The 27,717-nt window shown below is 35.0% G+C and overlaps 1 protein-coding gene across 2 annotated transcripts in view; it reads left to right on the forward strand.

Moving 5' to 3' along the window:
* Positions 1 to 22,972, forward strand: part of HERPUD2 (HERPUD family member 2) — a 42,834-nt gene extending 19,862 nt beyond the window's left edge. The window contains exons 3-8 of one of the 2 annotated variants that reach the window (XM_081287064.1): positions 1,271 to 1,384; positions 4,255 to 4,400; positions 18,649 to 18,771; positions 19,442 to 19,765; positions 20,460 to 20,574; positions 21,244 to 22,972. In XM_081287064.1, the coding sequence (XP_081143190.1) occupies positions 1,271 to 1,384; positions 4,255 to 4,400; positions 18,649 to 18,771; positions 19,442 to 19,765; positions 20,460 to 20,574; positions 21,244 to 21,405 (984 nt within the window). In that variant the 3' untranslated portion in view covers positions 21,406 to 22,972. The remainder of the gene's footprint in view (positions 1 to 1,270; positions 1,385 to 4,254; positions 4,401 to 18,648; positions 18,772 to 19,441; positions 19,766 to 20,459; positions 20,575 to 21,243) is intronic. The other variant, XM_081287065.1, reaches the window with a different exon arrangement.
* Positions 22,973 to 27,717: the final 4,745 nt, after the last annotated feature.

The raw sequence follows: 27,717 nt of genomic DNA on the forward strand, positions 1-27,717 counted from the left end.
TTGCTGAGGCTGGCTTTGAACTCAAAATCCTCCTTCCTTAGCCTTCTGAGCTATTGGGATTAATAGGCATGCACCACAGCGCCCAACCTATACTTAAATACTTTTTGATATTCATACTCAGAAGCTGAGAGAACATTGTAAATTAGTAGCACCTTCAAGCATATTTTATGTTGCGCACTATCTGTGATGTCTTTTCTTAGCATTTTAATCCCATTAACTTCTTCCCCTGAATTCCTAAATCAGTTAGAGTTTGTGCTTCTCAGGTTTTATGCAAGAGACTCTTTTATATGTTTCTCTAACTATGCTCTAATGGGCTTGTCTGATCTCTTAACAGATATCTTGAGGCTTTTTAAGGGGCTGAGCTTATCTTTCTTGGGTTCATCTCATCATTAAGCATGATTCTGGGTTCGTGGTAGGCAGTTGATAATCAGTTCTTAGTTTCTAGTAATTTTGCTTCCCTTTCTCACCACTAAAAATCTCTTGTTCTCTTTCTGCCTCTTTTTATCATTCTGTTGTTGTTCTTCATCTTCTTCTTTTTAAATTGCTAATGCATCATTCTTCTTTGACCTTTATTTTTTCCTCATCTTGTACTAGCTTTATCTGAGTGTAAAATATGCATGAACTAAGCTAAAATGCCATGCTTAATCATTGTTTAGCATATTTTCCTTCAGTTGTAGGTTTGTGGAAACACATGGAATGTTTATAAAACAGAGTTTAAACATACGTATAATTGTTCCAGATAAAAAATGTTTGACTTAAAAATTGGGCACATTTCAACAACAGCTAAAATTAAGACAAATGAAACTACAATGAAGTTATTTGAGTTTCTTTTATGGGTGCTAACTCTAAGTAATTGAAATAATTTCACTATTGAAAGTTGGTAGGCTTAAGCTTCATGGTGACTCTTAACAGTTCTGATATTAAGGTGCTATTTCTTTTATATATTGAAATAATAGATTCTGCTCTCCCAACTTTACAGCATTGTTTGCTTCAAGACTGCTTAGAATGCAAAATAATAATTTTTTAATATAGCACATACTTAGACTATTTTTCAAACAGGGAGGGAAAATATTGAATTCAATATTTGAATTACATAATTAATTCAAATATTAAAATGGCAAAGTTACCTTCAAATGACAACAGTTTATTACTAATAACTGGCTAGACTAGAAAGGAATGTAAGTTTTAAGTATTTTAGGTTAGGTACTAACTTTTTTGAATTATATTTTCTAGGACTCCCTTTTAAATATGTAATCTTCTTTAATTTTAGCAAGATGAGTATCATATGGTTCATCTAGTTTGTACTTCTCGGACTCCTCCCAGTTCTCCAAAATCCAGTACCAATAGAGAAAGTCGGGAAGCGTTGGCATCCAGCAGCAATTCTGTGAGTTGTTTTAGGAGAAGTAAACATTGAAGTTTTCTGATTCTTCTTCTTTGCCTCTCAAAATCTAAATGGAAAACAGAAGAGATGTAACCTGTGGGTTTTGAGATTGTTTTTTGAATAATTGGAATATGGCATTTAAAATTTGTTTTTAGAATCCTATTTACTGTGGGTTATAATTTACTGAATGGCAGGCATTAATAGAGCCTATCTTCACAGATTTAATTAATGACTGAAATACTCAGAAAACAGAATTATGAAATGGTTATATTATATAGATTTTCAGGCCAGTGAAATTTCAACAAAATAATATATCTAACGTATTTATTCAAGGTAGGTTAAATTGTTTAAATTTGCAAATACCTTAAATCTTCTTGAAATAGTAATTGATCAAGGATTTTGTATGTATTTTTATTTTAAATCACTGGATTTGGGCATACATTCAGACTACAGGGGAAGAAGTATTTAATGTACTTACCTATTTTACCTATTTCAGACTTGGTTTATTTATCTCTCTGTTTTTCCATCTGCCTAAAATTGTTTTGAAAAATTTTGTAATATTTGAACTTTTCAATTTAACAGTCTCTACAAATTTTAAAGACATTGATGCTGATATCTTTTTGTTAAATTATTTTTGATTTTTCCATTGAAGTTTAAACGATAGATTTAGAGTGAGAGGATTGGGATTAGTGGAAGCTTGCTTTAAACTTCAGGCAGGTAGCTATGATTTGGATAAGTATACTTTACTTTTTATCAAGAATCTAGCCAAAACTTTTAAGGAAGGGATGAGTGGCAGGAGTGATAACTAGTTGAAATATCTTCCAATACATGCTAGTAAACTGCTTCTTTATGAAACTAGGTTCTCTAGTTGCTTTACTTAATAATATAGCATGGTAAATTCTAGTAACAGCTATCGGAATTTAGCTTACATCAAATGGAAATATGCTTTATCTGAACACCCAAAACTCTTTATATGCTTCCTACCTTGATTATGACCAAGGGTCAAATATTGGCATTGGCATGAAGTTTTGTATGTAGTCTTAGACACAGTTGTATTGCTTCAGATTTTTGTTAGACAAGTCAATTAAATCAGAAGGTTCTTTCCTGTCTAGTGGTTCCTAAGCTATGACTTCATGTCATTAGTATGTATATATTTTTTTCAGAGTGTTAAGAAAAATTTAAAGAATATCAAAGGAATGTTAAATTGAGTTACCCTAAATGTTTTGTGGCTCAAAACCTTCAGAGGGATTTAAAGAAAAAAAAAAGTGTTAAAAATCTAATCACGAAAGAATTACCTAAAAGGTCAAAAGTCATTAGGTCTAGTGAAATTAGGCTATGCTGATGAATGACTAGGTTTTTCTTCTATTAACTATATTAATGAATATTATATCAAGATGTTCCTTTAGTGAGAAATCTCGCCAAGAAAAGCCTTTCCAAGTTTATGTCCCAAATAATTGGAGTCTTTATTTGGTATCTAGTTTGTGTGAAGTAGCATAATTTTTTTTAACTTTTAAAAAAATTAGTGCATTATAGTTATATATAATAGTGGAATTAATTTTGACATTCATAAATGCCTATATTGTAGTTTTCTCCATTTTTATCCCCTGTACTCCCTTCTTCTCTTCCTATCCCTATTGCTTTAAATTTTAGTGCATTATAATTATACATAACAGTGGAACTCGTTTTAACATTCATAAATGCGTATAATGTAGTTTTCTCCATTTTCAACCCCAGTACTCCCTTCTTCCTCTCCTCCCTCCTCCTATTGCCTTCCTCTGCTCTGTTGATCTTCCATTTAATTTACTCAGTGCATTATAGTTATATATAAAATTGGAATGCATTGTGATATATTCATACATGCACATAGCATAATTTGGTCAACTTCATTCCCCAGTTCTCTCCTTTTCCTTCTCCTCCTCCCCGAATTAACATCTTAAAGCTTTTGTTAGTTTTGCAAGAGACCTATGTGCTTGGGACCAAGACTTCTGTCAATTGGAAGGCAGTACAGGTAAAATACAGTTTCACCAAAGTTGAAAGGATGTTAAAACAATGTTATACCCAACTTTTACAAAAGTGAAAAAACTGTAATTTATATAAAATGAAATTATGTTTTAAATTTACATAAGACAGTTGGATAAACTACTTTCAACAAACAGAGGTGATATTTTAGGCACTATATTGGTTAAGGTTATTGAATCAGTGAGTTATTACATCATTTGAACATGAGAATTAAAAAGTCCTGTTTGATATTTTACTCATTTTGTAAAAAACCAATATTTGTTTGTGGCATCTGTGAACTAATAGACTTTTAGAACTGAAGGGAATCTTGAAAATCTGGTTCAGTCTCATTTTCTATAAGAAAATAGAGATTCTTGAGAGATTAAGTGAATCTTTAAGGTTGTAGTCTTTGTTAATATCAGAGGTAGCATCAGATTGTAAATCATTTATTCCTTCCTGTTCCTCATCATGTTAAGCTAGTGTGTTACCAAGAGCATGTTACACAGTACCTGGTGCATAGTATCTATTTAAATGACCTAGTAATTAGTTTTATTGAGCATTTTCTGTGTGTAGGCATCATGAAAGGAACTTTGCATTCATTAGTTTAATCCAAAAATGTGGTATGCGGTTTTTGTTTATTGTTCTTTTACTCAGCTTTATGTAGTTGATAAATGCATTTATGTTTATTGTTTAGTTAAGCAGTTTTAACTTTCTGACTTCTTTAGTTTTATTAAGATTGAATCATATTGGGTCATTTCTAAAATTCAGTTACTTTGCGGAGGGTATTTATGAGTACATTTTTTAGCATGCCTGTAATCTCGTGAGTGTAATAAATTAAGTTTCCTTGAAAAAAAATAATTCCATTTTTGTTTTAGAGTTCAGATCATTCAGGATCAACAACTCCATCATCCAGTCAAGAAACTTTGTCATTAGCTGCCGCGTCTTCCTCTGAAGGATTGAGGCAGCGTACCCTTCCACAAGCACAAACTGACCCAGCACAGTTTCCATATGTAATGCAAGGGTAAGTGAAATTAGGGTGCTTGGATCATACTTTTGAGTAGGTAGGCGCCTAGGAAACTATTTTTTTTTTCCTTCATTCAGTTTCACTATTGAGTTACTCAATTTATTCTTCTGGAGAGTAGGTGGGTGAGGGAAGGTATACTTGTGAGAGTAGGAATTGCAATCTGTTTTTAAAAAGCTCTACTCAGATCCTCCAGACTTAGGAACAACTGAGATAGAGTAAAAAACCACCCTGGCTTACAAAGATACATGACCCTTCTATATTATCTAGAATCACTGAATTGAGTGTTCTATAGAGGAGGCTTTTAAAGAAGCTTACTATGCCTACCTTATGTTTAACAACTACAACAGGCCTCTTTAGTTTGGCAATTCCGTAGGAAATACAGCTAACAGCCACGGGGTAAAAGCACATTTTTCAGAAATCAGAGATAGGATCTTAGAAAATATAGTTTAGACCTCAGTTGTTGTGTGAAGGCAGATGCTTTATTGGGATACTTTCATTTATTTGTATTTTGAAGTAAAGGAAATGTAAGTAACAGGTAGTGATGATTGCTTTGCATTGTACATGAAACTCTGGGGCTGTAGTGTGTGGCACTGTTCCCAGTGTATGTTGGCGAGCTAGAAATGGCTAGGACCCAGAATGGTAGAGTAGGTGATGTAACCGAGGACTGCTATACTAAATAGGATGACATGAACATTCAGGTTCACACCTTTTACTTAGAACTTTTATCTTAGTTCATTTTTTAATATAGAAGAATAAAACTGAATATACAGCAAAATATAAGAAGCCTCATTTGTCTCATATTTCTTTAGTATAAAGACTTTCGTGTCAAAGTAAGCATTTAAAGATGAAGCTGGTTATAGACTTTTATAAGGCCCTATGAAAATATTTTTATTTTTAGAATATGATAAGTATAAGCCAAAACTTAGTTATTTGTAACAGGCAGAGTTCTTAGAATTTTCATTGTGGAACAGTAGCTTATAATACTTTGTGTCTTATGACAGTGATTCATTTCCTTTCTTTTTGTCAGAGTAAGACAGTACAGTGCCTCTTATACAGATGATTTTACTTATTTTATTTAGTATAGTGGCGGAAGGTGGGAGTTTTAAAAATAAGCCTAGAAGAATATAATATGATATATTAATAGTGGTTATCTCTGGATGATTTTAAACTTTTCCATACTTATTTATTTTGTAATAAACAAAATAAAGCTTGTAAGATAGCAGGTCTTCAGAATAAGACATATTAGTAAAAGATTAGTAATTTTTCTAAACTAGGTTATAGGGGAAATCAGTCAACAAGAGAGAAAAAGAATTAGCTATATTGGCACCAAAGTAGACATGTAGACCAATGATACAGAATGGAAGACACAGAAACAAACCACAAAAATACGATTATCTCTTACTAGACAAAGGTGCCCAAAACATACATTGGAGAAATGATAGCCTATTCAACAGATGGTTCTGGGAAAACTATAAATCCATATACAGAAAAATGAATTTAAATCTGTATCTCTCATCCTGCACAAAAATCAACTCAAAGTGGATTATAGACTTAGGCACTAGAATAGAGACCTTGCGCCTAATAGAAGAAAACGTAGGACCAAATGTCCACCACGTTGGCTTATGAACTTCCTTAACCAGCCTCCTAAAGTGCAAGAAGTAAAATCAATAAATCAGATAGACTCAAACTAAAAAAGCTTCTTCTCAGCAAAGGAAACAATAATGTGAAGAGAGAGCCTACAGAATGGGAGAAAATCTTTACCACATGTACCTCAGATAGAGCATTCATCTCCAGGATATATAAAGAACTCAAAAAAAAACCCCCAAATAACCCAATCAATAAATGGGCTAAGGAACTCAATAGACACCTCACAGAAGAAGAAATACAGTCGATCAACAAACATGAAAAAATGTTCATCATCTCTAGTGATTAGAGAAATGCAAATCAAAAATAAGATTTCATTTCACTTAAGTCAGAATGGCAATTATCAAGAATATAAGCATGATAAGTATTGATAAGAATATGGGAAAAAGGTACACTCATACATTGTTGGTGGGACTGCCAGTTGGTGCAATCACTATGGAAACCAGGATGGAGATTCCTCAGAAAACTTGGAATGGAACCACCATTTTACTCAGCTATCCCACTCCTTGGTTTATACCCAAAAGACTCAAAATCAACATAGTACAGTGATGCAGCCACATCAATGTTTATAGCAGCTCAATTCATAATAGCTAAGCTGTGGAACCTACCTAGGTACCCTTAAAAAGATGAATGGATAAAGAAAATGTGGTACATATACACAATGGAATATTACTCAGCCTTAAAAAGAAGGACTTTATGACATTTGCCCATGAGTAGATGGAGCTGGAGAATATCATGCTAAGTGAAATAAGCCAAACCCAAAAGAACAGAGGCTGAATGTTTTCTCTGATAAGTAGATGCTGATCCATAATGGGGGGCGAGGCAGGGAGAATGTGCAATGATTGTGCAGAGGGGAGTGAAGGGAAGGGAAGGGGTATGGGGATGGGAAGGCCAGTGGAAGGAGATGGACATTATTATCCTATATACATGTATGATTGTACTACTGGTGTGATTGCACCATGTTCAGCAGGAGGAAGGAGAAGTTGTGCTCCATTTGTGTACAATATGTCAAAATGCATTCTACTATTATGTATAACTTAAGACAAATTAAAAAATTTTTAAAAGCCAGCTAATTAAGGTATTATTACTATTTTTTAGCTTTTAATGAAATTTATTTTTATTTTTCAAATTTCTAAAATTTAAAAAATGTGTTCTTTTTAGCTATACATGTCAGCAGAGTGGTTTTTTGTTGTTGTTTTTTGGTAGTACCAGGAATTGAACTCAGGGGCACTGGACCACTGAGTCACATCCCCAGCCCTATTTTGTATTTTATTTAGATACAGGGGCTTACTGAGTTGCTTAGTGCCCTACTGTTGCTGAGGTTGGCTTTGAACTTGTGATCCTCCTGCCTCAGCCTCCCAAACCGCTGGGATTATAGGTATGCAACCCCGAGCCCAGCTAGTAGAGTGTATTTTGACATATTATACATGTGTAGAATCTAACTTATCGTAATTAGGATCCCATTCTTGTGGTTGTACACGATGTGGAATTTCAGTGATTGCATATACATATATGAACATAGGAAAGTTATGTCAAATTCATTCTACTGTCATTCCTAATCCCATCCTCCCTCCATTCCTTTCATTCTCCTTTGTCTAATCTAGTGAACTTCTGTTCCTCACCCCCACCTTCCATTGTATGTTAGCATCCACATATCAGAACATTTGGCCTTTTCATTTTTTGGGACTGGCTTATTTGACTTAGCGGGATAGTCTCCAGTTCTGTCCATTTACTGGCAAATGTGACAATTTCTTCTTCTTTATGGCTGAGTAATATTTCATTGTGTGTATATACCACATTTACTCTATTCATTTATCTGTTAAAGGGCACCTAGCTTTGCTGTTGCGAATTGAGCTGCTATAAACATTGATGTGGCTGTATTACTGTAGTATGCTGATTTAAGTCATTTGAGTATATACATCAAGGAGTGGGATAACTGGGTCAAATGATGATTCCATTACAGATATTCTGAGGAATCTCCATATTGCTTTCCAGAATGGTTACACCAATTTGCAGTCCCACCAGCAATGTATGAATGTACCTTTTCCCCTACATCCTCACCAACATTTATTGTTACTTGTATTATTGATAATTGCCACTCTGACCAGAGTGAGATGGAATCTAAGTCTAGTTTTAATTTATATTTTTGTAATTGCTAGAGATGTTGAACATTTTTTTGTATGTTAACCATTAAATAAACCTTAAATTATATAATTGATCTTAAATTGTAATACAGAGCTATAGTAACAAAAATGGCATGGCATTGCATAAAAACAGACATGAAGACCAGTGGAACAGAATAGAAGACTCAGAGACAAACCCACATATATACAATTATCTCATACTGGACAAAGTGCCATAAACATACATTGGAGAAAACATAATCTCTTTAACAAATGGTACTGGAAATCCATATGTAGTAGATTGAAATTTAACCCCATCTCTCACCCTGTACAAAACTAAAAGTGGCTCAGGAACCTAGGCATTAGACCAGAGACCCTTCACCTACTAGAAGAAAATGTAGACCCAATTATGCATCCAGTCAGCCTAGGAACCAAATTCCTCACAAGACTTCTGACGTGCAAGAAGTCAAATCAAGAATTGATAAATGGGATGGTTATCAAACTAAAAAGCTTCATAGCAAAGGAAACAAGAACATGAAGGGAAAGCCTACAGAAAGGGAGAAAATCTTTGCTACCTGCACCTTATATGGATTATTAATCTCCAGGATATATGGATCATTAATCTCTAGGATATACAGAGAACTCAAAAAACATACCATCAAAAAAACCCAAATAACCCAATCAATAAATGGGCAAAGGAACTGAACAGGTACTTCACAGAGGAAGAAATTGAATGATCATAAAAGTGTTATTAAATGGATTAGAAAAATCTGAAATAGTATTTATTTTGCCAGAAGTGAGGGGGAAAATAGTAACAAAACTGTTCACTTAGGTATTTGAGCTTCACTTAGGGAGTCTATTGCTAGATAATACGTATATTTAGTCAGCAGGGCAGTATAGTTTAGTGTTTACACAGATGCTGAAGCCAGCCTGCTTGGGTTTAAATCCAGAATTTATTTATTCACTACTTAAGCAAGTCTCTTCACTACTATGCTTTATTTAGTTTGTTCATTACTTGGAGGGCAATAGTACTTGTTGGATTTCTATATGGATTAAAAGAATTAGTGGATGTCAAGTGGTTAAAACAGTAATAATAGGTGCATAGTGATGTGTTAGCAATTACTTTTAAATTCATTCATCCTTATGAGTGAATATTGGACATCCATTCAGCAGACAATTTATAGGCATTTTGTGTGCCTGGTATACTAAAGCATTCAAATGAATGAATGCCAGTGCATAGTGCTAGAAAATAAGACTTTATATTTGGAGAGAATACTTTATGATTTACAAAACAATTGATAAGAAAGTTCAATAAATACATTATTTAGTTCAACAATGAATATGTTTTGACTATATAGTTGTTATATTTTACAAATGAAGGCTTTATATCTTTAAATTTTATTTAACACAGTCTTAAATATACTAAAGCAGTAATATGGTGACCTGAAATAACCACCATCAGAATAAAAGCTCTGCTCCTCATTTTTAAATTCCAGTAAAATTTACATTTAATTAGTTAGGCTTGTGTTTTCTATCATGTAGGTTAGTATTCTCAATCTTTAGTGATTTTATTAAAATTTCTGATTCCTATTTCCTACTCCCTGAGGTTTTCAATCACTAGTTTTGGGGTGGTTTTTAGAAATCTGCCAACCTAACAAGACCTGGGAACTTCACTTTGAGAAGTCCTTATGTAGAGGATTAGTTGTCTAACCAGCTCATGAGGAAACATGAGAAGGGCATAGCAGAACTGCACATCACCACACTGTCTATCCATTTACAAAGTCACATTTATAAATCTTACTGTTTTTTGGCTCATTATGTTGTGCTGTCACATTTATTTATCTTAACTCTAAAAATTGATGACTGGTTTATAGAATAACCAGTTTTTTATATATTCAGTTTTTCTCTCTGAAATAGTAATAGCCCTTGTTTTATAATAAAATTGAAATCCTACTCATTATACTGTTATGGTTTAAATATGAGGTGTCCCCAAAAATTTATGTGTATGACAATGCAGGAATGTTTGGAGGTAAGATATAATGTAATTGGTGAATTAATCAATTTTAATGGGTTAATAATTTGAGTGGATGAATGGTGATAACTGGCAGGTAGGGTGTGGTTGTGGAAGTAGGTCACTGGGCTTGCTTTGGGAGGATTATGTTACCTCTGCATTCAACTTAAGCTCTCTCTCCTTGTTGGCTGTCATGAACTGAGCATTTTTCCTCTTCCATGCCCTTCTGCCATAGTCTGCCTTGTCTCAGTCTTAGAACTAAGGAATTGAACCTCTGAAGTAATGAGCCAGAATAACCTTTCCTCTTCTAAGTTGTTCTGTCAGGTATTTTGGTCACAGTGATAAAAAGCTGACTAACATTTCCTATGTTGTCTGTTTTTTAAAGTAAAAATTGCTTGAAGCCATCACTTAAAAATAGTTGCTACTTACATTTTTATAAATATGTTTTAAACACTTTTCTCTGTCTACTTTTTCAATGGAAATATCATACTTTTTATTTTATTTTATAAATGCTTTTAAAATAACATAGCTTGGATATATTTTCAGATAAATATAAATCTCCAGCATTTAAAGTCTGTTTTTTTAATTATCTGGATATACTAATTGTTTACTCTTCTATCAGTGGAAAGTATATTTATTGGTTTTGCTGTTTGATAACTTGAAAATCTCAGTCGCATACAATAAAACTCTTGTTTTTCTTGCTCCCAGGTTTGTAAGTCACCCAGGATAGCTCTGCTTCAGGCTGTAGGTTGAGTTCAGTTCTGTTTCATGTTGTTCCTTCTCTGTGGATCAGTAATTCCCTAGGACATGTTCTTCTCATGGTAAATGACAAACACAAGAAGGCAAGCTAACCCCTGAGCATATTTAAAACCTTATATGTGTTACATTTATTAATATTGATTGTCCAAAGCAAGTCACAGGGATACTCATTAGCATGGGGGAGATATTACAAAGTTACAGGTAGTGCTGTGCTAGAAAAGCTTAACAGCTGGTGTTTCTGCAGGAAAAAAAATAAGCCCTGGATTTCCTGATTTCTGTGGTGTAAATACTCTCACCGTGGCCAATTTTAAGACACCAAGGTTTGACTCACAAAATTCCTGAACTTTAGCCATCAGCTCTTGTGAGCCAGTATGCATCAGCACTTGCCACCTTTGCCACTGTGTGGCAGAGGTTACAAAGAGTGAATAATTTGAGATAATTGTAACAAATAATTTATCAAAGAGTGAATAATTTGAGATAATTGTAACAAATATTTGGGTTAACTTTTTCCTACTAAACTTCACTGAAACCAACATTCTTAAGTATGGTCATAATTTTAGGATACATTGTGAGAAGTGAAATTCCTGAGTCAAAGTGTTTTTAAGACTTTTTGAGGCTCTTAAAGATTATTGTAAAATTCCAGTAAAGAAAAGTTGTATGCTATGTTATTCTGCCGATAACAGTTGTTAAAGAGCATGTGTCCCCATGTCTGTGCACATACTTGCCATTGTGATAAATTGGAATGTCCTTGTTTTAATTTGATACAGGATAAAGTGACATTCTGTTTTGTTTTATGAATTGCATACTTATTGGTTCATTGATATGTTGAGAAATTTGTGACAGTTCTCTATCTAAAAGGATATTAATAATACTGAGTATTAGCACAGGCTAGGCATTGTATTAATAAACATTTATACATGCCTTTCTTCATTAAACTTTATACCAACCCTGTTGGTCTGTGTACAATATTCTTCCATTTTATGGATGGGGAGAATAAAACTTAAAGGCTAATATAATAATATAGCTTATTGAAATTCACAAACATGGTCAGTGTCAGGACTAGAATTCAAATCCATATCTGAATTAGAAGTCTTTGTTCTTAACAATCTTACTGAAGTGGCTATTTTGTCTATCATTTGATTAAGTATTTTTTCTAAAAAATACTGTCTATCATTAGTATTTTGACTTTATAAATACAAATGAAAAGATAGTAAAGAATATTGAAATAGATGATGGACATTGTAACTCATTATTAAGTTCTATTGTTTAGGGAATGAGGACAAGTAAGAAAGTCTGTCTGTACATGTGCACTAGAGATGCAACTTATTTTTTTCCAAATATTTTTCATCTATGGTCGGTTGAATTTTTAGATGGAGAATCCATGGATACAGAGGACTGACTGTATCAGCAGTTTTCTTGTTGTGAATTTTCTTGGGCCATGAGAGACCAAGTTATTCTCTTACTTTGTTTTCCTTGCATAAAGAATAAAACATTTTCTGTGGAGACAGACATATTACACGTCCCCAAGTGTTACATTTCCCCTATGTTTCTGCTATTTTATTTGACTCTTTGCCCAAAAGAGCAACTATTTTCAGTTGCAAAAGCAATATGTGTATATTAAAGAGTAAAAACAGTAAACGAAGGGGAGAAATTACCCTATCCACTCATCTAGAGACAACTACAGATTAAACATCTCTAATCTGAAAGTCTAAAATCCAGAGTGCTCCAAAATCTAAAACTTCTTAAGCACCACCATGGTTCCGTGAGTAAAAAATTCATGTGACCAATTGCAGTGAAAATGCAGTCACACTAAATGTATAAAGTTACCTTTAGGCTCTGGGTATTAGGTGTATATGAAAGGTAAATGAATTTCATGTTTAGACTTGTCTCCTCCCATTCCATGGTATCTGATTATGTATATGCAAATATTCCCAAATACAAAAACAGCTGAAATATGAAACACTTCTGTTCTCAGGATTTTAGATAAGAAGTACTCAGTTTGTATTTAACAGTTAGCATTCCCTTTTAGTGTCTTTTTCTTTTCAAATGATTTTCTTTAATATAGCTGTAATTCTTTACTGTGTTGTTTACCTTACATGTTTTCATTCAGTGTTGAAAAATAAACTAAGTGAAATTTACAATTTACAAGTTTAAGTAATTGCTTACTATCAGTACTGTATTTTTAGTGTTTTCTTGCTGTTCACATATAAAGTTGTTCAGTATACATTTATTGTGCTAAATTCTACAGATATAATAATGAATAAAGCCCTTTCTGTGTTCTTGGGAACACAATACTTTGGTTAGAAAGGAGAATAAACAGGCAATTTCTTCCTTTTTGCTGTTTCTTAACAGCTTATACGTGTGCATGGTACCATAAAAAACAAACAAAAAAGTATACAAGAGTTTTGTTACTATGTGTCCTAGTTACCCAATTGCCCTCCTCAGAGGCAACCAATCTTAGCTATTTCCTCTGTATTATTCCAGGGATATAATGTGCTTACGTGGCATACATACACATGCATGTATTTTAACATAAATTATAGCATTCTTTTATACATACTACATTCTTTTATACATACTAGACTACATCTTGCCTTTTCACTAAATATGTCGATAATTGTTTTATATTAATGCAAAATAGCTGCCCCATCTTTTATAGTTGCAGAGTGTTCTATAATGTGGATTATTATAATTGAATGGACTGATTCCTGTTGATGTATATTAAGGTTAAACAGTGTTTTTTACCCATTGCATTATTTTTAACTTTTAAAGACTTAAACTTCTTAAAATATATTTTTAAATTTTTTTTATTATTATTAGTTGTTCAAAACATCACAAAGCTCTTGACATATCATATTTCATACATTTGATTCAAGTGGATTATGAACTCCCATATTTACCCCCTATACAGATTGTTACACATGCAGGTTTTTACATACTGCTATACTAGTGTATGTTGTATTCTGCTGCCCTTCCTATCCTCTACTATCCCCTCTCCCCTCCCCTCCCCTGCCATCTTCTCTCTCTATCCCATCTACTGTAATTCATTTCTCTTCCTTGTTTTTTTTTCCCTTTCCCCTCACTTCCTCTTATATGTAATTTTGTATAACAATGAGGGTCTCCTTCCATTTCCATGCAATTTCCCTTCTCTCTCCCTTTCCCTCCCACCTCTTGTCCCTGTTTAATGGTAATCATCTTCTCATGCTCTTCCTCCCTGCTCTGTTCATAGTTGCCCTCCTTATATCAAAGAAGACATTTGGCATTTGTTTTTTAGGGATTGGCTAGCTTCACTTAGCATAATCTGCTCTAATGCCATCCATTTCCCTGCAAATGCCATGACTTTGTCATTTTTTAGTGCTGAGTAATACTCCATTGTGTATAAATGCCACATTTTTTTTTTTTATCCATCTATTGAAGGGCATCTAGGTTGGTTCCACAGTCTAGCTATTGTGAATTGTGCTGCTATGAACATCGATGTAGCTGTATCCCTATAATACGCTCTTTTAAGGTCTTTGGGGAATAGTCCCAGAAGAGGAATAGCTGGGTCAAATGGTGGTTCCATTCCCAGCTTTCCGAGGAATCTCCATACTGCTTTCCAAATTGGCCACACCAATTTGCAGTCCCACCAGCAATGTACAAGTGTACCCTTTTCCCCACATCCTCGCCAGCACTTGTTGTTTGACTTCATAATAGCTGCCATTCTTACTGGAGTGAGGTGGTATCTTAGGGTGGTTTTAATTTGCATTTCTCTGACTGCTAGAGATGGTGAGCATTTTTTCGTGTACTTGTTGATTGATTGTATGTCCTCCTCTGAGAAGTGTCTGTTCAGGTCCTTGGCCCATTTGTTGATTGGGTTATTTGTTTCCTTATTTAATTTTTTGAGTTCTTTGTATACTCTGGATATTAGGGCTCTATCTGAAGTGTGAGGAGTAAAAATTTGTTCCCAGGATGTAGGTTAAAATATTTTTAAAAACCCAGAAAATATTATAATGACCACTAGTGTACCTAATACCAGCCTTAGCAAGTATTAACAAACTACCATGTTCCATCTATTTTCCTCTGGTTTTTCTTTGTTTTTTTTATTCTTGACTCAGAGTTTAAAGCAAAACCTGGATATATCATTTCATCTGCAATACTTTACTGTTCTTTATAACAGATTTGGTAGGTGTAAACTTCAAAAACTTAATCACAACACCATTGGAAAACTTTATTATTAGGGCTGAGAATAGTTTTATGAGTGGGTCTTGAGAGTTAGTATGTATAAAGACTAAAAAGGCAGAGGTGTGAATTTTTTCCATATTTCATATTTCTGTGAGCTAATTTTCAAAAACGAGATTACTAGGACAAATAGGTATAAAAGAACATTTTTTATAGGTCCTTAATTTTGTACACTTGTTTTTAAAAGGCTTCTTCCAGTTTATACTGTCACTAGCACTGAAAGAATTGGATTTTACTTTAATCTTTTTAACTTTCAAATAATCAAAAAACCTCTCTTTGTTTTAATTTGCATTTGTTGTTCTAATGATTGCCAAGTGTTTTTTAAAATTCTCTGTAAATTTTGATGTCCAATATGTTGCTTTTTGTGTGTCTATGCTGTTTGTTCCTATTGCTTTTTAAATTAGGAAAGCTCTTCGTCCAAAATTTTGGTAAATAATTCTCATTTTCTTTTAGATTATCTCTTTATTACTTTATTTTAGTCTACTTGAAATTTATCTGAACAAATGGAAAAAAGTGAAGCATTTAAATTTCCCTTTCCCTGCCACCAACTTTGGTAATCACTTTTTCTAGCACCAGATAATTTCCTTCTTGTTAATGATGCATCCTCCAAAATATATTAAATTCTTATATGTTTCATTGATTTCTTTTTATATACTTTAATATTAACTTGTAATTTAATATCCAATCATTCTTGTTTTTATGGAGGGTGCTAAATGTGTATCATGTTATCTGAAGGGTAATAAGCACAATTGAAAATTATAGTATGCCAACTTGAGCCTGGAATGTATTTTAGCAATTCTATATAGTTCAGTAGTTTTTTTTTTTTTTTTTTTTTTGTACTGGGCATTGACCCTAGAGGCTCTTTGCCACTGAACCACATCTTTAGCCCTTTTTATTTTTTATTTTGAGTGAGAGTCTTACTGAGTTGTTTAGGGCCTTGTTTAACAGTTGATGAGACTGGCTTCGGACTCAGGGGATCCTGTTACCTCAGCCTCCTGAGTTTCTGGGATCATAGGCCTGCCCCATCATGCCCAGCTAGTAGTTTTTATATTGGAATAAAAGGAAGAAAGCATGTCAGAATCATCTAGGGGAGTTCATTTAGTTTGGCAACATGTGTTAAATAATTGCCTTGTGTTTTGAACTGTAATAGGGTGAGGTGGGAAGCTATAGAAAAATTTTTGAGTGATTATTTGTGGCTTTTCTTCTGTCTACTTTAAAAAACAATGACCAAGTTCAGTCTCCCCATTTTTCAAGTTCAAGTAACAGATTTGTTTGAGATTGTGTTTCTTATTTATAGTAGAGATTGGTGGAGCTATGCTTTCAGAGGAAGGGGGTGGTTTTTCCTCATTGGAAACCATCTTACTGGTAGTACTTGCTTTAGATAGTTTTCAGAGATGTATCAGCTTCCCGTGTTATAAATGCTGAGATCTTTGTAGAAATTTTTTTATAATATTTCTCTTCCCTGGTTTTCTTTCTAGGTTTGTTCAACAATTCACATCTTTTTAAGGGAAGAGCTGTGTTAAGGTTTTATTTTCCCTTCTTATACAGGACTTGTCAATTGCCCGGAGCCACTTTAAGAAAGCTGCTCTGCTTTTCCATCTTAATTGAGTATTCAGGAAAGCTTAGGAAGTAGGGGGAAAACTGTTATCAGGATACTCATATTGGCTCCCATTACTTCTTCAAGGATAAGGAAAGTTTCAGTAATACATAGGGAACATTGAAGAATATGGAAATGAGTATTTGTGTCTCATTTAGTACCAGGTTTCCTAAAGTACAGCCTCTTGGTAAGTTTTAGCCCTCACCCCCAGCTGTTCTAAATTAGATCTGTATTATCAACTATTGCCAATTGTATGTGTAAATGGTTTTTAGAATATATATAATTATCATTAATTACTCATCACACTCTGGGTAAACAAACTACTATCATCCCAAGATAAAATTCAAGTAATATGGACTGGGGTTGTGGCTCAGTGATGGAACTCTTGCCTAGCACATGTGAGGCACTGGTTTTGATCTTTGGCACCACATAAAAATAAGTAAATAAGATAAAGGTATTGTGTCAATGTACAACTAAAAATTTTTTTAAAAAGTTCAAGTAATATGAAGGAGAGTTAGCAAATTCATAAATTCTGCCCTTACTTATATGTGTATCCCCATAGTTGTCTGGATATATATGAATTTCTACGGATCTCACATTACACACTTTGGAGACATGTTCTGAGATAGGGATTGTGGGGAATTAAAAACAAAACTAGGCTGACATTTATGGAATGTAGGTAACAACCCTCTGTGGAAGATTCTGTTATTAGCTTCATTTTAGAAATGGAGAAACTGAACTGGGGCTGTAGCTTAGTGGCAGAGCACTTGCCTTGCATGTATGAGACACTGGGTTCAATCCTCAGCACCACATAAAAGTAAATAATAGTTGTCCATCTACAACTACAAAAAAAAAAAAGAAATGGAGAAACTGAGGCATAATGAAATAATGAAGTTAAATGAGTTTCTCCACAAGCTTACTGAATTAATAGAATTTTAAGCTTTAAAAATATATGCATAGCCAAGTGTGATACATCCCTATAATCCCAGTGACTTAGGAGGGTTAGGCAGGTGGATTGCAAGTTTGAGGTTAGCCTCAGCAACTTTTTGAGGCCCTAAGCAACTTAGACCCTGTCTTAAAAAGTAAAAAGGGGTAGGTGGGGATGTGGTTCAGTGTTTGAGCACCCACCACAGGAACCTCTCCCCAATTACGTATACATTTAAAGATATGTATGTATACACACACTTTCTATACGCGCACAACATTTAGGCCACTCTTGGCTCTTTAAATGTATTTCACAGATTTTTGTCATCTTCATTTTTATTTTGCAACTAATTAGCTCGTGTGTGTGTGTGTGTGTGTGTGTGTGTGTGTGTGTGTGTATTTTGGTACTAGGGATTAACTCATGGGCACTTAACCACTGAGTCACATCCCTAGCCCTTTTTATATTATTTATAGATGGTCTTGCCAAGTTTCTTAAAGCCTCACTAAGTTGCTGAGACTGGCTTTGAACTCCTGCCTCAGCCTCTTGAGCCGCTGGGATTACAGGCATGCACCATTGCATCCGGCTGACATTTTTAATAATATTTTAAGCTAATGTAAAATTTCATTTGGCTCATTTTCTCATTCCTCAAGACATTTTGTCATGAAATTTATTTTAGGACTTTGGTTCTTAAGGAGAATGTACATAAAGTACTTTTTGGCTTTATGGGCTGAGATGAGAAGATAGGAAATGTTCAGGCTTGCTACACACATTGTGAATGACTTGCTTTATCTATATACTTGGTCCTAGGTTGCATGGTCTTATTTGAAGAATGTTGAAAATTTTTCTTTCCAGTATGATTTGAAACATTTTGATAATGGTTGACTTGAATTCAGAAATAAAAATTGAGAAGAAGTGCTTTTAACTCTTGAAGCATTGAAATACTGTATTTTTTCATTTCTTTATTGCAGAAACATAGACAACCAGTTTCCTGGGCAAGCTGTAGCACCTGCAATCCCAGTGTATCCTGCTTTCAGCCCACTGCAGATGCTGTGGTGGCAACAGATGTATGCTCATCAGTATTATATGCAATAGTAAGTTAATATGAATTCATTTTTTTTTTCAGTTATTCACTGTTACTTGCTTTATTTTGTATTTTATCCTAAGTAAGTTGATTTGGGATTTTATCTGCTTATGTATTTAATCAGTTATTCAAAATTATGAGAAAGAATTCACAAACATCTCAGCAGATAACTTTATTTTAAATTTACTTGTCTAAAGGAAAAAGGATTCACCTTAGTTCACATGAGGTAAACCTGGCCTTGGCTCCTCCCCTTATTATATTTATTAGTATTCAGATGCTTTTGCTAGTAAAACATTTTATAAATTCAAGAGGAGAAGACATAGGAGAGTTTCACTGGATGGCATCAGGTCTACATGAAGAGATAGCTTATAATTAGTTTATAAGGTAATTTAATGAAAAAGAAGAGTGGTGAATGTGGCTATTCTTATTTCTTCCACCTCTCCCTTGTCATCTTTGACTACTAGACTGAGAGAGCATCCTTTTCTTAGCTGGACATGGATCAATCTTGGCTCCACTTTTCCACTGGAATTTGTACTTACCTAAAAAATGTGGTACAGGAGTTGTGATACTCCATATTAGGTTTATGAAGAATATCTTAATTCCATAGGAAGTCTTTAAAAAATATAGTATGGTAAAGCTTTTTGTTCATTAATTTTTTTTTTTTTTGGTGAATATTTCAGTCAAGCTGCAGTTTCAGCTCAGGCCACATCAACTGCTAACCCAGCCCAGCCTGCTGTATCACAGCCTCTAAATTTGCCACATGTTCCTGGAGAAGAACCCCCACCACCCCCAAACCTTGTGGCCCAAGAAAATCGACCCATGAATGAGAATGTTCAAATGAATGCACAGGGAGGTCCAGTGCTGAATGAAGAAGACTTCAATCGTGACTGGCTAGACTGGATGTACACATTCTCACGTGCTGCCATTCTCCTTAGCATTGTTTACTTCTATTCTTCTTTTAGTCGGTTTATCATGGTAATGGGAGCCATGCTACTGGTTTATTTGTGAGTGATGTTCATGAACTTGTGGGTTCTTTTAATTAATTTCTAAAATTGTTCAGCACAGAACCTGACATAGGATATTTGTTGTAAATGTTGAGTGCAGGGTTATGGATATTATGCTTTGAATACCTGGCATATTTTTATACCAAAAGCAGGGACAGGCTATGTTGAGAAGAATGTTTATCAGAATTTTAGAATCAGTTTTTGTTTATTGTATTTTATTAAAATTATGAATTCAATGAGATATGGCCTTTTAATTAGAACTTGAAGAAATGTATGATGTACTCCTGCCTAAACATGTTTGTTTTAATTATAGTTACCAATAGGATGTCCTATAAATACAGGTCATGTATTTTCACAAGTAGACTGATTTTTCCCTTGTCCCTCCTCTACAACAAACCAACAAATATCTAGTTATATTTCATTTTGAAAAATGCCAAAAAAGGTTTGTGACTCCCGATTTCTCTTAATATCTCACATAGAGTCATTTAAGCTCATGGTAGACTTATATTTGAATTGATTTTTGTTTTGCTGTCATTGCTTTGAGAAGGGTAGTTCCTGACCTGAAGTGGGAGATTTGTTTTTTTTCATTTGTAATAGTTTCATCATTTTTCTTTTGTAGGACATTAATGTTTTATAATGTTGCAAATAAAAACAATTTCAACTTATTTTCTCTTTCCTGTATTATACTGAACAGACACCAAGCTGGATGGTTTCCTTTTAGGCAAGAAGGAGGTCAGCAACAGGCTCCCAACAACATTGATGTTAACAATGATGGGCAAAATGCAAACAACTTAGAACTTGAAGAAATGGTATGTTATTGAAGTTTTGTTAAACTATAAATACAGATATTTCCTTAGCATTGTGTGGGACCAACATATTCTATAAATATTTTTGGAATGGCGCGTGAAGAAAAGCAAACATAAATTTTGGTGGTTTTATTGGTGAGAATTTAGAATATAATACTAGATTAGTCATGTATTAAAATTAAGTGGGAAGGACTAACATTCTTCCTGAAAATAGCCTAAAAAGGAAATTATGCACATGATGAGACTTTATTGCACTACATTGGTGGGTTTCCCTTTAAACTTCACCACCAAATTCAAGTATATGTAAGTTCAAATTTATTAGTTTTGACCTTCCCCAAAATTTCTAATGGCAGCTTGGAAGGCTGAGGCAGGAGGACTGCAAGTTCAAAGCCAGCCTCAGCAAAAGCAAGGTGCTAAGCAACTCAGTGAGAACTTGTCTCTAAATAAAATTTAAAATAGGGCTAGGGATGTGGGTCTGTAGCTGATTGCCCCTGAATATGCCCCAGTTATCCCAACTCCCCCAAAAAGATTTCTAGTGACCATGTATTAACCATTTCTGGTTAAATGCACATATTCTTCCTTTCCAAAAAGAACTTAACTCTCTTTTTCTTTTGTGAGTTGATACCAGTGGTTCAGATCACTCAGGAGTATGTTTCTTGTTTTGTTTAAAAGGAGCGCCTTATGGATGATGGGTTTGATGATGAGAGTGGAGAAGATGGAGGTGAAGATGTCGGTGCAATTCAAAGGCCTGGATTAATAGCTTCAGCTTGGTCTTTTATCACCACCTTCTTTACGTCACTAATACCAGAGGGGCCTCCCCAGGTTGCCAATTAGACCTGAAAAACTGTGCCTGCAGCAAAGGAGGGTCTGACTTTAGGAAAGTGGTTTAAATAACAGTGCAATTTAAAAAAAAAAATTTATAACTTTCTTTTGATCATCATGTACAGAGGTGTTCTTTTCTTTAAGCTCCTCATGCATATGAATATTTTAAGCACAAATGGACTACTAAATGTGTGATTTTTTTTTTTTAAAAGATCCTAACAGAACATAGCATAACAATATTGGTCTTCCAGGTTTTTTTTTTTTTTTATTCCATTTCAATTATGTGTAGTGTATCAAGACAGACTTACTTGGGCATATTATTTCTTTAAAGAGCTGCTTCAACTATAAATGTCTATAGCTAGTAGCCCAGCCCTTCAATGCGTAATTTGAATAAATATATCTATTTTCTGTGAATTATCCTGAAAGTTTTAAACAGAATGACCTCATAGTTTTTAATAAAGAATATTATTTACCTAAAATGTGCTAGTAGCATCTTGCCCAGCCATAAGCAATAAACTTGTCAATAATATTAATTTTGACATTTGAATAAATGATGGAAACTTTCTATTTTAAGGGCATGTATCCCATCTGTTGGAATTAGTACTTTAAAAAGAAAAAAAGGCAGCTCTTCAGTGGAATTAACAGTGATATAAAATGTTTGATACAGGCAGTACTTTTATAAAAAAAAATGCCAGAAATTGCTCCCTGTAATTTTTTAAATAAAAAGTCAATTATGAATTATGGTAAATGGTCTTATGGGATATTTGTTCAAACTTTCAGTAACTAACCTATTTACCTGCACAAATCTATGTAAACTTCAGCTGTTGTTTAGAAGGGTTGCTGAAGTCTTTAAGGTCATGTTTACCTTTTTTCCTGTCTGATGGATATTTCCTAATTCTTAGGTAATCTGGAGCCTTTGCAATTTATTTAAAAATCTCTGTAAAAGCCAATGTAATATTTCTCAAGAAAGGAGCAAAGTTTTATAAGATAGCCAATTAAAATCAAACAAATGTGGATGGGAGAACTTATGTCATGTGAAATGCATTGTAAAATTATGAAGGTACTACTGGCATAGGAATGTATAGTTAGGTAACAGAACAGAGTGGGAGATTTAGAAAATATCTTTGAATTATTATCTAAGTTGTTTACTTATAATGTTAAAGGTGACATTTCAAGGGGTAACTGGTTTACCCCTTGAAAAGTAAAATTAGGCTTCTATCTGTATGTGTCAATGAAGACATCATGACTCAGAATCAAACCTTGGAAATATGAGTAGAAAATATAGGAAAATAATATTGGGGTAAGAAACTATCTTTATAGCAGAATTCCTAAAAGAAAAGATTGCTGTATATGTAATATTTTAGCATATATAATTTAAAGGCAAATAGGTGAAAAAAAAGATGGAAATATAATAAATGGAGTCTCCAGCCGGTAGAAAAAAAAAATTGAGGTCCAGTTAAAAAAACAAAAACACCCAATTAAGAAGTGGGTGATAAACACTGGGGTGGTGGGGGTGGAGCAAAGTACTATAGTATCTAGAAGTTACTATCAACTTTGTAAGATGATACTTGGTATTGAAGCTATAGGGGAATGTGAAGTAGCAAAATTGTGTGCCAAATCATTCATTGTCATCCTGTTATTCTTAGAATAAAGATAAAACTAACATGATTTACAAAATCCTGAAAGATCTGGTAGCCCTTGCCTCCTTTCAGTCTGAGCTCCCTCTTAATTTCTGGTCTTCCAATTCCAGCACTCTCCCCTTCCAGGACTTTTGAAATTGCTGTACTTTTTGCTCAGAACATAGTCCCTTCCTTTGTTTCATTAATATTAATCATGAATGGACATCAGCACAATTGCCAGTTCCCTTACGGAAGCTTTTCCTTGGAAGTACAATTTCCTTCTTTGCATTTAATGATGATGTTGTTTACATTTGTTTCTTTATTTGACTTACCACAACATATGAGGGATTTGAGGTTGGGGAGTATTTGTGCTCATTTATTATATCCCTAGCCCTAGAAGAGTGCCTGGTATTTAACTCAACACTGAGTGAGTGCATACGTTTCAATCAGCAAAAGTTTGAAAAGGTATCCTGCATGTGAGATTTAGCTTTCAAGATATTCATGGCATTTTTTTTTTTTTTTTGTAATTGGAAGAAATTAGAACTAGCAGTTATTCAACAGAGGAGTACGTTTGAATGCTGTTTGAGTCCATGACTAGGGATGGCTTTTCAGGGCTGATGGAATCCTTGCATCCAGAAAGAGGGTCTGAATTTTAATCTGGGAGTTAATTGTTAATGCTGGCAGAAATGCTCCATGGGTCAGATCCTAAGGCAGGGTCAGGGTGGGGAGAGAAGATGGAGTTCTGTCTCTTCTGTTGGGAACTAGAGGGAGGAGAATTGGAACTGTGGAATTTGTGGGGGACACTACTCTGGAAGAAATGAGCAGGTCACTGCACTGCAGCCTCAGGCTGAGGTTTAAGGAGAAAGTTCCTAGTCATAGATCCCCCTTAAAGGGGTGTGGCCAGGGGTTCCCTAAGTTTTTAATTCCCTTATATTAGCCTCACTCTCAGTAAGTCCTCATCAAAAACTACAGTCCAGGGGCTGAGGCTGTAGCTCAGTGGTGAAGTGATTGCCTCACATGTGTGTGGCATTCGGTTCAATCCTCAGCACCACATAAAAATAAAGATACTGTGTGTTCATCTACAACTAAATAAATATTTTTAAAAACCCAAAAAACTACAGTCCAGTGTTAGCTGTGTATTGGATGATTCAGGGAGGGGCTCTGTCCATACTGGGGCCAGATGGTGTCAAAATGGCTGTGGTAGCTTAGAGATTTCCAGATGGCAGGAGAGCAGCACAGAGAAGCCTAGGCTCTGGTCTTAGACCAAGTGGTGGCTGGTGACAACAAGGATATATGTTTCTGGAACATGTTAATATTTGCATATTTATAAGTCCTTATGTAAGAACTTCTCACAATTACTTACACATCACATTAAAAACTAGTCTTTCTGCAGTGAGAGGTGGGTAAAAGAAAAGTGATTCTGTGGGCTGGAGAGTTGGACCTTTGCATTGTAGTTTGGTGACATTTGATGCCACAACCCATCAGGATTTTGACTGGTTTCTTTGGCTCTTTTCATCATCACTACTAAAATTTGGTTTTTCAAATTAGTGGGAGAAAAGGCCCTGTTTGTAGCCTCAGTTGTACAGTCACACTGGCAGTTTTTGCCTCATGGTGCTGCAGTGTGGTGACTCACACATCAGCTTTTAGTTCTGAGTCAGAGCTTGGGGCCTGTTGTGTGGAATGGTGGTGTGGGATTTGCATAACTGGCCCAGGCTCTGGCATGTAGTTACCTCAACTACCAAGTTGTTTGGGAGGCCCAGTGTGGCCAGAGGGCTCCCTCTTGTGGGTGGTAATGCCAGCATCACAAGCTTGAACTGCAGCCTGGGAAAGTCATGGAAACCTACAGAGTGTGTTGAAAGCATGTTTATTGGATCTTACATTAATGAATTATGAATTATTCAAACACTTTGGATGTTTGAATATTCAGACATTTAAGAAGAATTAAAACATTTAAAACCAAAGAAATCAGTGGTAATGCTGTTGATGTCAAGTTCTGTGGAGTGATGCAAGTCTGTTATTAAAAAATACTGTGGAGTACTTGACAAAAAGTTGTTTCTTATAGAGGGAGCCCACAGTAACTACTCAGCTTTCCTGTTTCAGAGCCCTCAGGTTTCTTTACTGGCTAAGATGCTTATTAGTAAATGGGAAGAAGCCCAAGCACCATGAGGCCTCAGCCATGGTGAGGATTGGACACAGAAGCTCTGACTCTTCTTTCCAGAGAAAATCCCTGTGGTTACATTTGGGGGGTACACCCTAGAGGCCCCAGTCTAGGGGATCAACTTCATGAGTTATGTTGTCAAAGCTCACTTCCTGATCCTACTGCTAAATTCTCTCTTCCCCCAATGGATCTGCTTTCCAAAATAAACCTTCCAGTGTCTGCATACATTGCCATATAGGGTGGCAAGCCATTGCACACAAGAATCTTAAAACCACAGGATGAACAAATGGGAAGGAAGATTATGACCTGTGTATGGTCCTTACCTGTTACCACCTCTCAAGGAGGAAATGCAGGGGAGAGGCTGGTTTTGTGCCATCCTTTCCAGCTACATGATAATAAGATGATGAACTAGAATGCTCAAACTATTATTGATATTTGAACATTGGTTGTATTCCTGCTCTGTGCTAACCATTATACCTGCAATTTAAAAAGTCCTTACAACAACACATATGAGAACACCAAGATTTACATAGCTTGCCAAAGTCACACAGTACATAACAGATTTGAACTGGTGTCTGTTCTCCAGATTTTTCACTCTTTAAAAAGTAATTATACACAAATAAGGCTTGTGGAGACCTGGTTTTAGGCAGACTGAAGAGCTTGTCTTACACCAACCCTTCTGCTGAGACAATTGGAAAAGCCAGAATATGCATATCTATTAAGGCACTGGAGGGTTGTTGAGAAAGTAAGAGCCTATATTCCAGAGTTGAAACCTATAATTGGTGTCATTTTTTTCCCCCTCAAAGCTCTTGCTAATTCAAGGACAGTGGCTGAGAAGCTGAATAATTCTTGTAAGACTTCTTGGTAACAAAACCCAGGATCCGAGTTACTCTGAGGTTCTTGAATTGTCTGGAAGATGGTGAAGACACTAAAATAGCAATCAATAAAGCAAGGGGCACATTTCACTTTCTGTGGTATTTCCTAAAACAACATAAGAGTAACAAGATAATAGCTGGGGAATTTGAAATAGCAAAGTAATCCAAAAGAAGGCAAGTAAGGAGTAAAAGCGTCATAGAACCAAGGGGAGCAAGAGAAAACATTAAGAAGGTTGATTTAAACCCAGATGCATCAGTATGTATATCAAGCACATGTGGATTAAACATTCCATTTTAAAGACAATATTGTCAGCCTGGATAAAGAACAAATCTGAACAATCTGAGACTTAAAAACAACACAGCTTAAATATCAGGATACAAAAGAATTGAAGGAACAAAGATGAGAAGAGATCTATCATTTAAGTGAAGCAAAAAGAAGCAGGTAGGTAGTGCCTGCCTGAAATCCCAATGGCTCAGTAGGATGAGGCAGGAGGATCACAATGTTCAAAGTCAGCCTCAGCAACTTAGTGAGACCCTAAGAAACTCAGACCCTATCTCAAAATACAAAATAAAAAGGGCTGGGGATATGGCTCAGTGGTTGAGCGCCCCTAGATTCAATCCCCAATACCCCCCCCCCCAAAAAAAAGTAGGTGTGTTCTAGATAGTAGGGGATTAGGGGATCAAATAAGAGATACTTTCTAGGGCCAGGGGAGTATTTTATAATGATAAATGGTTCATTTTAGCAGAGTATCCAGCCTGCAGAGGTAATTGAGCTGCCTGTGAGGTTCACAAAGGTGCCCATAGCCCTGCCTCACCTTGGAGCTGGTCAGAGAGGAACTAGATTAAAAAGTATACAGGGAGACAGGAGGAAGCAAGAGAGATTAGAGAAAAACACAAGGGTGGAGCATACTATTAAAAGGCCAAGAAATGCAACTTTTTTTTTTTTTTTTTTTGGTAAATATGATGTGGATCCTATACATGCCCCTTGCCCTACTTTTCGGGGTCAGAATCACTAATAAATGTTAATGTTAGCTCACAATTATCAAATGCTTCCTGATATAAGGGCTTTGCATGTGTTCATTTAGTATATCCTCACAGCAGCCCTGGAGGTTTTCATTTCACAGATGGGAAAACCCGCACTGTTAAGAGTGTGCAAAGCAAGTCAATGTGGTGCCAGAGTCCCTGCTCTTGGTCATGGAGCAGACTCCAGATTTTATAATCTGACTCTGGATAAATGTTATCATTTAAAAAAGTTAGTGTTTTGTGGCTATTCATGATAGATTCACTCTGGTATATTCATATACATACATAGGAAAGTTAGGTTCATTCCATTATTCTCTTATTCCATCCCTCCACCTTCCCCCTCAGTTCCCTTCATCTAGTACACCAATCTGTCTTCTATTTTGATGGAATTCCCTCTCCCTTTTTTTTTTCTCTTTTTCCCTTTTATTTTGTACTAATTTCCAAATAACAAAGAAAATATTTGACCTTTGACTTGGGGACTGGCTTATTTCACTCAGAACGATAATCTCCAGTTTCATTCATTTACCAACAAATGCCATAATTTTATTCTTATTTATGGATGAGTAGTATTCCATTGTTATATATACCACACTTTCTTTATTCATTCATCTGTTGATGGGTTCCTGGATTGGGTCCATAGTTGTGAATT

Source organism: Spermophilus citellus (genome assembly GCF_964194105.1).
Source record: "Spermophilus citellus genome assembly, chromosome: 3".
Lineage (NCBI taxonomy): Eukaryota > Metazoa > Chordata > Mammalia > Rodentia > Sciuridae > Spermophilus > Spermophilus citellus.